Source organism: Neovison vison, chromosome 12 (assembly GCF_020171115.1).
Source record: "Neovison vison isolate M4711 chromosome 12, ASM_NN_V1, whole genome shotgun sequence".
NCBI lineage: Eukaryota > Metazoa > Chordata > Mammalia > Carnivora > Mustelidae > Neogale > Neogale vison.
Genome location: NC_058102.1, coordinates 114,726,127 through 114,740,787, shown reverse-complemented (window position 1 = coordinate 114,740,787; position 14,661 = coordinate 114,726,127). Strand labels below are relative to the sequence as shown.

The following is a 14,661-nucleotide window of genomic DNA, read 5'->3' as shown; positions in this document are numbered from 1 at the left end:
CTGCTTCTCTGCCTACTTGTGATCTCTGTCTGTCGAATAAATAAATAAAATCTTTAAAATAAATAAATAAATAAATAAAGGTGTTACCTATGCTTGGGTTTAATTTTGAATATTAACATTATCAAGTTTATTGTATAGTGGTTCTAAAACAATGAGTTCTACAATGGGGATGTAAAGATTATCCACAGCAGCAGGACATACACCATCAACCATTTTCTAGGAAATCTCCCCCTTCAGAAATGAGAAGTAACACAGTATTATTGTTTTGGGTGTCTTGACACCAGGCTACAAAATCTACCTTCTTTTCTTCTGTCTCTGCTGTCCCTCAACTCTTCCTGTCTAGTCTTTTTCTGTCTGGGTTCTCGTCTTCCCCTCCACTACCCTAGGCCTTCATCCTGTGTGTCCTGGTCCTGCTGAGGGTCACTGCAGATGCCTCTCATTAGAAACAAGAAAAAGAGGGGGACCTGGCTGGCTCAGTCAGTGAAACATGAGACTCCTGATCTCAGGGTTGTGCGTTCAAGCCCAATGTTGGGTGTCGAAATTTCCTAAAAATAAAATCTTTAAGACAAACAAGCAAAAAGGAAAAAAAAAGGGGGGGGGTGGAACAGGGGCAGAAAACCAAGCCATGGGAAAAGAAGTATACATTGTATATTTATGGGTTCTTATTATGAGGGTATAGCTTGCAGGAGATTTATATGGATGTGCTTTTAAGTTATGTATATTACATCTAAGAGGAAACAAATTTTAAACAGTGCTGGTAAGTTTAAAAAAAAAAGAAAAGGAAAGGTTATCTTAAAATTGAAAATGGTACAATGACCAAAAAAGTATTGACAATAAAAAAATACAGATCTTTATTGACATTTCTGAAGAAAAAGAATAAACATGCAACATGTAAAAGATGCAGTATCTATGAAATCATCAACTAGCAAGCAAGGGTACAAATTATTGGTTAAATGGAAAAACTTTAAAGTGTATAGCTACAGAATTACAATAATCAAATATTTGTCTGATTTAATTTGGAGCAGAGTGAAAATGTTACTGATGCTTCAAGCAGAGAAAACTACAGATAAAACCTTTCCCAATCTATACAATCAAAGAAAAGATGATGGCCTACTAATGCAGGCGCCAAGGTTAGTAAGTTCTACTAACATCTGTGAGGATCGTCAGGGATGGAGATGACTTACTTAAATATTTTTCAATGTAGTCAAAACTGGTCTATGTTTGAAAAGATATATTAGAAGTGAGGACAATGGTACAACTGGTTTTAAAACCTGGTTTTACATTCATGAAGGCATTTTAGACTTCCCCTCAATCACTTTGGACTTACATAAAACTATTTAGAATCTAACTTGCCCTTAAGTAGGAGAGCATCTATATTATACTGCAGGGTTTGGGAATTGTCCTAACAGCCGCCAAAAAGCAGAAAACCATGAATAAAAGTAAAACAAAACAGCCAAAAAACTCCAACCCAGAAAAAAAACAACAGTAAATCTAGATCTACACCAAACCTCATTGCACTTGATAGAAATCCTTAGTAAAGGGCAAATCCCAAACCACACTAAGCTGTTGTAAAGCTTTTGTTAGAAATATTATTACCTGTGTTAGGCAGAATTCTAAAAATGACCTGCTAAGATTTTCCACCCTAATACCTGCGACTGCTACTTTATGTGACAAAAGGAACTCAGAGCAAAAAGTCAGAATTATGACTACTCATCAGCTGACCGCAAGAGGGAAAGTAGCCTGGACTTTCCAGGTGGGCCTAATTCAATCGAATGAGCTTCCCTCTTTTTTTTTCTTTTTTAGATTTTATTTATTTGACAGAGAGAAATCACAAGTAGGCAGAGAGGCAGGCAGAGAGAGAGAGGGGAGAAAGCAGGTTCCCTGCGGAGCAGAGAGCCTGACGCAGGGCTCGATCCCAGAACCCTAGGATCATGACCTGAGCCGAAGGCAGAGGCTTTAATCCACTGAGCCACCCAGGCGCCCCAATCGAATGAGCTTCTTAAAGCAGATCCCCATCTGCTTCCAGCCCTCTGTGACTAATTGCAGAGGGGGAGGTCTGAGAGAACACAGGACGATTTGCCATGCCACAGCTGGCACTGAAGATGGGAGTCACATGCAAAAACTGAGGTGTACCAAGTCACCAAGAGAGAGACAAGAAAATGGAGACCTAAGACCTGTAACTGCAATGAATTAAATTTTCCCAATTAACAGCAACGGGCTTTGAAGAGGACCCTGAGCTCTAGATGAGTTAGCCAGCCATCTCCTTAATTTCAGCTTTATGAGATCCTGAAGAAAGAATGCAGTCATATCATGGACCTCTGATCCATAGAACTGTGAGATAATAAAAGGATATCTCTCAAAAATTTGTGGTAATTTTTTATGTATTAAAAAACTGATGTCTTTTATTTACATTACCTATCAACCAGAATGCCCTGCATTGTACCTGGATGCAGTACGTTTATGAAGGATCAGTGTTAAGAAACCTGCTTATCAACACAAGAGAACTAGCTAAATATTAATGTTATTTATTCCATCTGTACAATATGCTTAATGACATTTAGTTGATAGTAGCTATTCACTCCCCCAAGTATTTGCCTTGCCCCTTACGGAGTTTATATTTAGTAAAAAATGTTGTGGACAGGGTTCCATAAATTCTGTACTTATACACGTTAAACACTTCAAATGACCGAACAAGCTTTCTTAATGTCCACTTCAAGAGTATAAGCAGACTTGAGCATTTTACTTCAGCATTCAGTCCTACTAGGGTAAGTCATCTTATACCATCAATAAACCATGACATCCTCAGCTATAAAATGGGACTAATAATACATATTTACAGTCACTAGTTATAATCACATACATATATATGTTGAAGGAAAAAATTACGACACAGAAATATATACACAGCATGATTCAATTGATATAAAGTTCCAAACACAGAAAGAACCAGTTATTGTTAGGGCTGTATACATAAGCAGTTATACTATTAAAGAAAAAAAAAAACCACACACACAAGGAAATAATAGATGCAAAAGTCACAATAGTGGGGGCACCTGGGTGGCTCAGTGGGTTAAGCCGCTGCCTTCGGCTCAGGTCATGATCTCAGGGTCCTGGGATCAAGTCCCGCATCGGGCTCTCTGCTCAGCAGGGAGCCTGCTTCCCTCTCACTCTCTGCCTGCCTCTCCACCTACTTGTGATCTCTGTCAAATAAATAAATAAAATCTTAAAAAAAAAAAAAAGTCACAATAGTAGCTCCCTCCAAGATAAGGAGTGAGCTTGTGAACTGAGAAGGACATGTAGTGAGGGGAGAGTTGGTGGATCCTCGCAGTGTTCTGGTTCTCAACCTGTGCTGATTATACAGGTGTCCGCTTTATAATTATCTGTTTAGATGAATGGATAAAGAAGATGTGGTATATATATATATATATATACAATGGAATACTATGCAACCATCAAAAGAAATGAAATCTTGCCATTTGCGAAGTGGATGGAACTAGAGGGTATTATGCTTAGCGAAATAAGTCAATTGGAGAAAGACAATTATCATATGATCTCCCTGATATGAGGAAGTGGAGATGCAATGGGGGGCGGGGGTTTGGGGGGTAGGAAAAGAATAAATGAAACAAGATGAGATTGGGAGGGAGACAAACCATAAGTGACTCTTAATCTCACAAAACAAACTGAGGGGTGTTGGGAGGGGGGGTGGGGTTATGGACATTGGGGAGGGTATGTGCTATGGTGAGTGCTGTGAAGTGTACAAACCTGGCGATTCACAGACCTGTACCCCTGGGGATAAAAATACATTATATGTTTATTAAAAAATTTTAAAATTAAAAAAAATAAAAAATAAAAAATATTATCTGTTTAACCCCATATGTACACCTTACCAACTTTTCCACATATGTACCAGTTAATCCTTGAACAACGAAGGAGTGAGGGGTGCCAAACCCCCAGCAGAAGGAAATCCACGTATAACTGGACTATTCCAAAACTGAACTACTAATAGCCTAGGGTTGACTTTACCTTACCTGAAACATAAATAGTTAACACATTTCTGTATATTATTAGATAATGTATTCTTACAATAAAGTAAACTAGAGAAAAGACAATCTTATTAAAATCATCAGGAAGAGAAAATACATTTTCAGTACTGAATTTATTAAAAAAAGGGTGCCTGGGGCTCAGTTGGTCAGACATCTGGCTCTTCATTTTGGTTCTGTTCATGATCTCATGGGTCCTGATATAGCGCCCCATGTCAGGATCCATGTTCAGTGGGCAATCTGCTTGAGATTCTCTACTCTCCTTCTGCCTCTCTGTCCCTCCCCACCCCAGTTCTCGCTCCCTAAAATGTCTAAAATAGATAAAATAAATCTTTCCAAACAAAACAAAACCCTTAAAAAAAAAAAAAGATTTTATTTATTTATTTGACAGAGAGAGAGCTCACAAGTAGGCAGAGAGGCAGGCAGGGGGGTGGGGGGGAAGCAGGCTCCCCGCCAAGCAGAAAACCCAGGAACCTGAGATCATGACCTGAGCCGAAGGCAGAGGCTTAACCCCCTGAGTCACCCAGGCACTCCCAAAACACCTTTTTTATATACACATAGTTCACAACTGTGTTCAAGGGTAAACCACATTACATTTCACACACCCAAAAAAAATGCTTTATAAAAGATCAATTACTGGGGTGCCTGGGTGGCTCAGTGCTTTAATAAGTTTCTGCCTTCAGCCCAGGTCATGATCTCAGAATCCTGGGATCAAGCCCCGCAAGGGGCTCTCTGCTCAGCAGGGAGCCTGCTTCCCCCTCTCTTTCTCTCTGCCTGCCTCTCTGCCTACTTGTGATTTCTGTCAAATAAATAAATAAAATCTTTAAAAAAAAATCAATTACTATCACATACGGTGATACACAATGGGAGGGGCTTCTTTTCATTTTCAAAAGATTCAAGTTTTATAGCCTCTAAAATTTCTATCTAAGATACCTAAGGCTCAGAAGTCAACCTCATATTCTTGGACAAATTAACATGGAAAAGGATTTTACTTCAGAATAATTAGTAACCAGTACTTCATTTTTCAAAATAGAAATTAAAGTAAGAAATTCCATTCTTAATTTTATTGTTTTTGCAGATATTCTTTACTTTAAAGGGAAGAAAAAATATGTGAGCAGGTATTATACTGGACCATCTCGGACAAATCAAACAATAAACATCTTAGAAATAACAGTGACTGAAGCGACACTTTCCAAGGAAGGTATTTCTACGACCAACTCCTTTCTCTGTTCATATTTCAGTTGAAATAGCCTTAAAACTACCTATGTACTTGTTTAGTGAAACCTCATTAACACACAAGTAACTTAACATTTTCCATTTTATTAAGATTACTATGCAAAAAAGAAAAAGAGTCCTTTGCAAAAACAATCAATGATGCTCCATAAAAAAAAAATTAGACTAACTCAATAATAAGTTCTTCAAAGGCAGAATCTATATCAATTATCCTCTAGATACACTGGCAAGTATTGGGAATTAGATGTTAGAAATCTCATATTCAAGTCTGTGCTACTTCAATTACTACCTGCATGATGTGAGTATCAATTTCCTCCTTTGTTAAATAAAGACAATTTTTTGCCCCACCAATCTTACAGGCTTATTTGAGGTACTAAACAATATAAAAAAATATAAAACACCCTTGGAAACTATGAAGGCTTCCAGAAACGTTACTATCATTTTATTTATCTTTAGTGGCTAGAACATGGGTAACCTAGTATGTTTCTTAGTAATGACTGCAAATGTAATGAATGAGATGGTCTGCTGTTGGTCTAAAAGAACCTTACCTAAGAATGGTCAACATCAACAGTCAGCTTAATATTAAAAACTGAATTAGGCAGGGCGCCTGGGTGGCTCAGTGGGTTAAAGCCTCCGCCTTCAGCTCAGGTCAGGATCCCAGCATCCTGGGATTGAGCCCTGCATGGGGCTCTCTCTGCTCAGCAGGGAGCCTGCTTCCCCTTCTCTCTCTGCCTGCCTCTTTGCCTACTTGTGATCTCTCTGTCAAATAAATAAATAAAATCTTAAAAAAAAAAAAAAAACCTGAATTAGGCATTAAGAACAAGTTGGGTCACTTACAAGTGACCAATTCCAAAATCCAAGCTTTTCTAAAGCGTATATGCCCACAGGATGAAGGTAGCCATCCCTTAGTCCCAGAAGACTGCTAGAGGGCAGCACAGAGTTGGAAAAAACTAAATCTCCACACACATTTTGGTTAATATCTTCACATCTTAACTTCCCTTTCTGGAGAAAGAATCTCTGGTTCCTACAGCATCCAGCTAGTACTCAAGGCCTCCTGCAAGGCCCTGGCACTACCTTGCCATTTGGACCCAGAGACACCAGGCCTCAATCCTATCCCCTTTATTTACCCTAAGAAAGGACATGTATGGTGTGTCCTATGGCAGACTGAGACAGTTCAGAAGTCTGCCAGTGAACATGTGCCAATGTACCTATACTGTCCCATGCCCACCCAGCCTTGGTCCCTGGAAGACAATGGCAGAATTGGTAAGACTGCCATCCATGAGTTTGCCCCAGGTACCTATGGCTGAGGGTTCCTAGAAACCCCCTTTAACCTCACAAATACTAAGAAGCTGAAGTATTTTAATATTGGGGGGCTTTTTCTTGGTGCCAGAGTTTATATACATAATGCCCTGGTTACATAGTGTTTTTTATATATAATTAATATATACAGTATGTATATATTTTAAAAAGGGTTGCTGTCATGTGGGAATGCAGAACACCATGATTCAGATTGTTCTAGAGAAACCACAAATGTATTTTCATATAAAACTGATAATTCACAAATATAGAAAACTTAACTAAAAAACACATTTCTAGCTGTCAAGTCATTAAACTTGCCACTCACTCTCTACCTGAAACATTCTTCCCCCAGATATTTATAGGATTTGCTCCCTCACTTTGGTCCAGTCTCTGTTCAAATATCACCACCTTCCTCAGAAAAATCTTCCATGACCATCCCACTTAAGAGAGTACATACATACTCTAACCATTCTCCATGCCCTTACCCTGCTTTATTTTTCCCTAGAGAGTCCATTGCTACCTGCTAGTAGAAGCACTGGCATTATATTTTTTAAAAATACCTGTTTATTGTCTGTTTCCCTTAGTAGAATGAAAGGAAAGTAGTTTTGTATACACTGTATTCCCAAAGCCTCAAGTAGTACCTGACATACACATAAGTGCTCAATTAGTACGGTCAAATGAAAGGTTCTCAGATTGTTGACTGACACATAGAGGTGAACTTGGAAACGTAAACAATATATGTGAAAGCAGTCACATGGCATTCTCTTCCATTTACATAAGCATAAACCTGTTTTCACTTTTCAACAAGTTTATCAGTTTTAGGGCATTTACCAATGTTCACTGACAGAGTTACTAATACAATATCACTATCAATACAAGAACATTTATCAGTGCCACTAAAAGGATACGAGAAGCGATCGTTCCATGTTGCTCTTTCCACGTATTCCAACATGACAACAGCTTTGATTGTCGTTAAAAGTTTGTTCCATGTTTCATCAAAATCTACTACTCTTGGTTTCAAAGACATTGTGCAAGTTTAGTGTTGAAATCTGTTAATTAAAAACAACAGTAACGTTAGCAAGAATTCTACAAACAAGTTACTTGTTTTTAAAGCATCACAAAATTCACCAGCACAATAGACAAAAGGGGTGAGAACAGAACCTGGCGCACAGTAAAAACACAATAGACACTGGCCACTATCTTCTCATGACTATCCAGACAAGGAATTACACAGAATATTTACATTCATTACAAACTCTAGGAAATGGAAAATTTTTACTACAAGTTATTTATAATCAAGAGTGTTGTTCCAAGGATTTAGAAGACTCAGTGTGTTGAGGGAAAAAAGCTGAGGCCCCATTAGCCAAAACACAACTCCCATCATAAGAAATATGCAAGAGACACTCAATAAAAAGGTTTTGGCTCCAAATCCTTGTATGTACTCTTTAAACTAGGGAATGAGATAGGTGGGAATATGAAAAGACATAAGAAAGTAAAAGGGTTTATCTTCCCAGAGCCTTAGTTTAGGTAAAAGATTAGGGAGAAAATTTACATTTCTATCAAAACAAATGAACCACAGAGTAGAACACAAAATCCACATGAACCTAAAAAGATTTTTAAAATGTATAGATTTCAAAGACCATCAGGGTTCCAGCAGAGAGCTAAGGCTCCATCTTAGATTCTCAGAGTATCCAGTCCCACACACCTAATGAAAGCATGGCTCTAGCATGAAACCTCTGATTCTGGTGACCTTGACCAGCCCAGAAGTGAACTAAAAGATTTCTTTGCCTAGCAGACAAGCTCTATTCTAGAAGTCAGCCAGTTTCTGAAACAAAAGGGTAGAGAAACTTGGCTTAAGTCTAGATTCCAAATGCTTCGCAATATCACATCAGAAAAACAGATTAAAAGAGAACTCTTTTAAAGTTAAATTTAATTGAAGAAGAGAGTACTTTTCTGACATGTGTTTTAACATTCTCCCCAAAGCTTTCTTTTTCACAGAACTGTGAACACCAAGCTAGCCTTGTAGGCAAGGCCAAATAAGGAGGAAATCCTTTCTCTTGTCTCCTACTGTGTAGGAAAATAAGGAGTAGGTAAACAATGGGCAGAAGGGGAAGAAGCATAAAGAGAAAAAGGAGACAAGGGGAAGAAAGTGGCTACATACCACCAGCCCACCAACTCGAAGTGGCTTACATTTTTGTTCTGAGAAGTAAAGAACTCAAGGAGTCCAAGGAAGAGATTTCAAGAAAGAGAAAGAAAAGGAATCAGTGGGAAACCAAACAAAATCCAGGAGGATGTGCCACCCTTTCCTCCCTTTCCTCAACATACCACAGACTAACCACCAGGACTTATTTAAACTTCCAGTACTAACTAGAATGGATGAGCAGTTACCTGTGAGAGTAAGAGTGGGTGAGTTTGAGTGCATGTATGTTGTGAGTAGGTGTAGGGGAGAAACAGGGAGGACCTAAAGCACTAGCTCTACAAAGGGAATCAATGTTAACCACTTCACACCCTTATTTACTACATCCTATTCAACTGTGTTCCTGAATTACTTCTTAAATTTATCTACTCCTATAATATTTATGTAGTACTTACTATGAGCCAAGCATCAGTCTAAGTACTTTATACAAACTCATTTTATTCTCAGAACTATCTGATTAGGTCGGTCCAACTATTGTCTCCATTTTCCACGTAAAAAAACTGAGTCACAGGGTGATTAAGGAACCTGCTTAAGGTCACAGCACTATTTAATGGTGGCCTCAAAAGGATTTTCACCTGTGCTGGATCCCTTCCTCCTAATTGCTATCTGCAACTACACTGCCTTACTAGCATCTTTGGTGAATCTTAAATACTTGCAAGGCACTATTCTAGCCTCTGAGGATACAGCGGTCAATAAATAAAATTCATGACCTTCAAAGTTATAATCTCAGAACAGGCACTCAAAGACAAAAATAACCTACCTAAACCAAAAAGTTAATCGGTCACTCATACTTAAAAGCCATTTGGTATTTTCCACTATAGATAGCACAAAGTTTAAACTCACTGACAACCTGGCATACTAAGCTTCTATGATTTGACCTTATAAGCATCTTTTCAGCTTCCTCTTCTCATGGGACTCCTTTCCTTGACATCATAATCCAGTAACTTCTCTCTGCTTTGAGGTTAGTGAACTCGGCAGGCTGATTCACACACCCAGCCTTTACTCTTTGTTTTCTTTACCTAAAATTCTTCTCTTTTTCTTCCTCCCTCTTTCTACCCATTCACCTAACTTACTGATATCACAGCCTTGGTGTAGTATACCTGCCGTTAAAAAACTTTCCCTGGGGGGGCACGTGGGTGGCTCAGTAGGTTAGGCATCTGCCTTCAGCTCAGGTCATGATCTCAGGATCCTGGGATCGAGCCCCATGTCAGCCCTCCGCTTGGCTGCTTCTCGTTCTCACTCTCCCTCTGTGCTCAACTCTCTATCACTCTCTTAAATAAATAAATAAATAAAAACTTCCCCTACGCCCAGTTAAACCAGATTAGGTGCCCTATTTTATGTAGTACTTGAGAAAATTCTGACTTACCACTCTTAGAGCATTACCCAACCTGAACTGTAATTGTTGAAGTGTTTTTATTTTTTATTTTTATTTTTTAAAGATTTTATTTTTTGACAGAGAGAACACAAGTAGGCAGAGAGGTAGGCGGGGGAGGAGGGGAGCAGGCTCCCTGCTGAGCAGAGAGCCCGATGCGGGCTCAATTCCAGGACACTGAAATCATGACCTGAGCCAAAGGCAGAGGCTTTAACCCACTGAGCCACCCAGGCACCCCTACTGGAGTGTTTCTTAAAGATAAGGCCTATTTTGTTACTGTATACTAAAAAGTTGTCAATGTCCCCTTTATAATAGTTTTTTCCCTTTATAAAAATGGTATTGTGCCCACTACCTGTAAATTATTTTAATGGCTACATGATTATCTTTTACCTTTATTCAAATTTTGACAGAATTAGAGTGACACTGACTTCTTTGCTAAAACCAACAGGTTTATGGTAGAGTGGGTATATGTGCAGTGATAATCCATTTTTTTTTTAAAGATTTTATTTATTTATTTGACAGAGAGAGATCACAGTAGGCAGAGAGGCAGGCAGAGAGAGGGGAAGGGAAGCAGGCCCCTGCCGAGCAGAGAGCCCGATGCGGGACTTGATCCTAGGACCCTGAGATCATGACCTGTGCCGAAGGCAGCGGCTTAACCCACTGAGCCACCCAGGTGCCCGATAATCCATTTTTAGATGGATGGAAAATATGGAAGTCAAGGTGAGCTAGCTTAGTGAAACATACTAGAATTTAATGAACCAATAGCTGAAAGTATGTTGAAACATAGATTCAAACATAGATTCCAAAAGTTTTCAGAAAAGAAGAAAAGGTTACAGCAAACCCTAAGTTGGAAATCTTTAGATTTATCTCCTCAATTCTCTGCTTACACAATAGAAAGCCCATATAATTAAAAATCTAAGTTCCTTTGTCTTATTAAAATTGTTTACATGTAATTATTCATGAGGAATTTATATAAGAATGATACAGAGCAAGTAAAGAAATAGGACCATGATCACCTCACTATTCTACATCTCCCAAGCTGTCTGGTAATTCGTAAAAATAAATGAGTCTTCTTCTTCCCTGTGCTTTACTAAAGACCCCATCATGGTCCTATGCCTGACATTCTGCCAAGACAATTTCCATTCCCACTTAGATTACATCCCACTGAGTGTCCACAAAGTTCTCATATTACCACCTTAGCTTTTTCCTGAGTTTCACCCAGGCAACATTATGGATCTGGGGTTTTGTTTTGTTTTAAAGATTTTTTTTATCTATTTGAGAGATAAAGGAGAGAGAACACAAGCAGGGTGAGTGGCAGGCAGAGGGAGAAGAAGGTCCCCACTAAGCAAAGAGCCTGATGTGGGACTCGATCCCAGAACTGAGATCATGACCTGAGTCCAAGGCAGATTTCTTAACGAGTAAGCTCCCCAGGCACCCCAATGTTAGGACTTTTAACACTTAGGCAGTACACAGGTACTATGCCTAAGGCGCATGAGTGTTATGAACCCTAAAAACAAATCACAGGCTCTAAATACTAAAAAGAAAGAAAGAAAGAAAGAAAGAAAGAAAAGCAAGCATTGCAAAAAATATTCATGTGTCATTACATTTCCAAATAACATTATGTCAACATTAATTTTAATACCTACAAAATTTTCACTATATATGAAAACAATTTAACTAGATTTTCTCAGAACCATTTGTAAATATGTATGATTATCAACAGTAAATTAAATAATTACAAAAGTAATTTACATAAAAAGTCATCATATGACTCAGAAATTCCACTCCCACATATATACCCAAGAGAAAACATGGTCACACAAAAACTTGTACATGAATGTCCACAGCAATATTATTCATAAAGGCCAAAAAGAAGAAATTAACTCAAATGTCTATCAACAGATAAATGGATAAATGAAGTATATCCACACAATGGATTATTATTCCACAATGTAAGAGAATGAAGTACTAATAGATGTTACAAAATGGATGAACAACAAAACCAGACTTAGTGAATGAAGTTGCTCAAAAAAAGAGAGGTCATCTGAATGCATTCTATGCTTTATATATTATATATTCAAGCATTATTCAATCTACAAGTCAGCAAAATCCAGACTGTATATATATACTGGATAATCAGATTTCATCAATAAATATGCACACATATAAGAAAGAAAAGAAAGAGAGGGAAAGAGATAGAGGAGGAATTTAAATCAGACTAAAAAGCACATTAATCAATTAACAATATGAATGAACTTGTTTGGATGCAGATGATCTTTTGTATTAAATTATGACACCCCTGGACACTTGGACAATGATGGGATATTTGATAACCTTAAATAAGTAATTTTTAACTTTTTATAATGATAATTATAAAATGAGGTTTTTTAAATTGAGAGTCCTGTCTATTAGGTCATATTCCAAAATATTTATGAATATAATGAAATGCAATCTGAGATAGGCTTCAAAATTAACAGCTTGTGGGACACTTGGGTGGCTTGCCTGATTAAGCATTTGCCTTCAGCTCATGTCATGATCCCAGGGTCCTGGGATGGAGTTCCACATCAGGATACTTGCTCAAAGGGGAGTCTGCTTCTTCCTCTGCCTGCCACTTGCCCTGCTTATGCATGCACCCTCTGACAAGAAATAAAATCTTTAAACAAACAAAAAAAATTTTTAAATAAAAAGTAAAAAAATTAACAGCTTGGTTATGAATATTTAGGATGAGCGACAAGTACAAGCAGGTTTATTATACTATTCATTTTTCTGTATATATTTGCAATTTTCCAAAGGAATGGGATAAAAATCCTTCTCCTCATCATCATAAACATGGGGTGAGGGGAGTACATAAAAGAATTAAGAAAACTCGGTTTCTGGGACGCCTGGGTGGCTCAGTTGGTTAAGCAGCTGCCTTCAGCTCAGGTCATGATCCCGGCGTCCTGGGATCGAGTCCCACATCGGGCTCCTTGCTTGGCAGGGAGCCTGCTTCTCCCTCTGCCTCTGCCTGCCATTCTGTCTGCCTGTGCTTGCTCTCTCTCCCTCTCTCTCTCTAATAAATAGATAAAATCTTTAAAAAAAAAAAAAAAGAAAAAGAAAACTCGGTTTCTGAGAGATACTAATCTAAGAGATCCAACATGCAATCAATATGCATCCTAAGAAAATCAGCACAAGCAGTGCCTGGGTGGCTTAGTGGCTTGGTGCCTTCAGCTCAGATCATGATCCCAGGGTCCTGGGATCGAGCCCCACATCGGGCTCTCTGCTCAGCGGGGAGGGAGCCTGCTTCCACCGTCTCTCTCTCTGCCTGCCTCTCTGCCCACTTGTGGTCTCTCTCTGTCAAATAAATAAATAAAAATCTTTTACTAAAAATTAAATAAATAAATAAATAACAGGCGCCTCTTTTTGCCATATTAAAACATTGAGGAAAAAGAAAGGATTCCAAAAGTTTTCAGAAAAGAAGAACAGGTTACAGCAAACCCTAAGTTGGAAATCTTTAGATTTATCAAGAGCAACACTGGAAGGTGGAAGGTAATATAAAGCTATGCCTTCAAAATTCTCAAGGAAACTGACTACCCACCTAGAATTCTCTATTAAGAGTGATATCAATTTACTTCCCATGCAGCCTTGTTAAACAGGGAAATAGAAGATATATTCTATCAAGAGGGAATGAAACAAATTAAGAAAGACTTGGGATCCCAGAAACAGAAGGATCTAACAAAGGAGAAATAGGAATTTTTCAGAATAGCTACTATGCAGAGCTTAAAAACAATTTGTCCAGAAAGACACTTAAGAATAAAGGGCTGCAGGAGAGTTGCCCCAAGAAAAGGGGAAGGAGGAACTAATAGATTGTCTCTGGTGGCAATCAACTTTTCTTGTAAAGGAGTAGATAATATATACTTTAGGCTTTGAAAGCCATTCAGCCTCTGTTACAACTAACTCAATTCTGCCATTGGAACACAAGAGCAGCCACAGACAATAGCAAATGAATGAGCATGGTTGTGTTCCAATAAAACTTTACTTACAAAAACAGGGAGAGGAAAGGATTTGGCCCCTGGGCCATATTTTGCCTGGACTCCTTCCTTTCTCACCCCTCCTCTCACTGCATAACATATTTGGACACTGCAAGGAATTAGCAGCTCTGGTGGAGAATCAGGGGATAACTTAGGTAGATTAAATTAAAAACTAAGAAAAGTTTAAGAAAATATTTCTAGTTATAACACAAAAAGCCTGAATCATAAAAGAAAAAACTGGACTTCCTCAAAATTAACAACATCTGATCTTGGAATAATGCTGGCAAGAAAATGGTAAATATATGATAAATATATATAAACCTAGTTATAAAGGGTAGAAAACAAAAGTAGTAAAAATAACTATAAATATAATAATTAGTTAAGCAATACACAAAAGGATGTAAAACATGACTTCAAAAATATAAAATGTGAGGGAGAGTAAAAATGTAAAGCTTTTTAGAATGCATTCAACCTTAAGCTGTTATCAATTTAAACAGTTACAAATACAGTTGT

At 38.1% G+C, this 14,661-nt stretch overlaps 1 protein-coding gene across 3 annotated transcripts in view; it reads right to left on the bottom strand.

Moving 5' to 3' along the window:
- The window catches only part of CUL2 (cullin 2), a 105,260-nt gene that overhangs the window by 72,328 nt on the left and 18,271 nt on the right, over nt 1-14,661 (bottom strand). For 2 of the 3 annotated variants that reach the window (XM_044229229.1, XM_044229228.1), the window contains exon 2: nt 7,481-7,621. In XM_044229229.1, the coding sequence (XP_044085164.1) occupies nt 7,481-7,599 (119 nt within the window). In that variant the 5' untranslated portion in view covers nt 7,600-7,621. Of the gene's footprint in view, nt 1-7,480; nt 7,622-12,643; nt 12,663-14,661 lie in introns of those variants that run through there. The other variant, XM_044229230.1, reaches the window with a different exon arrangement.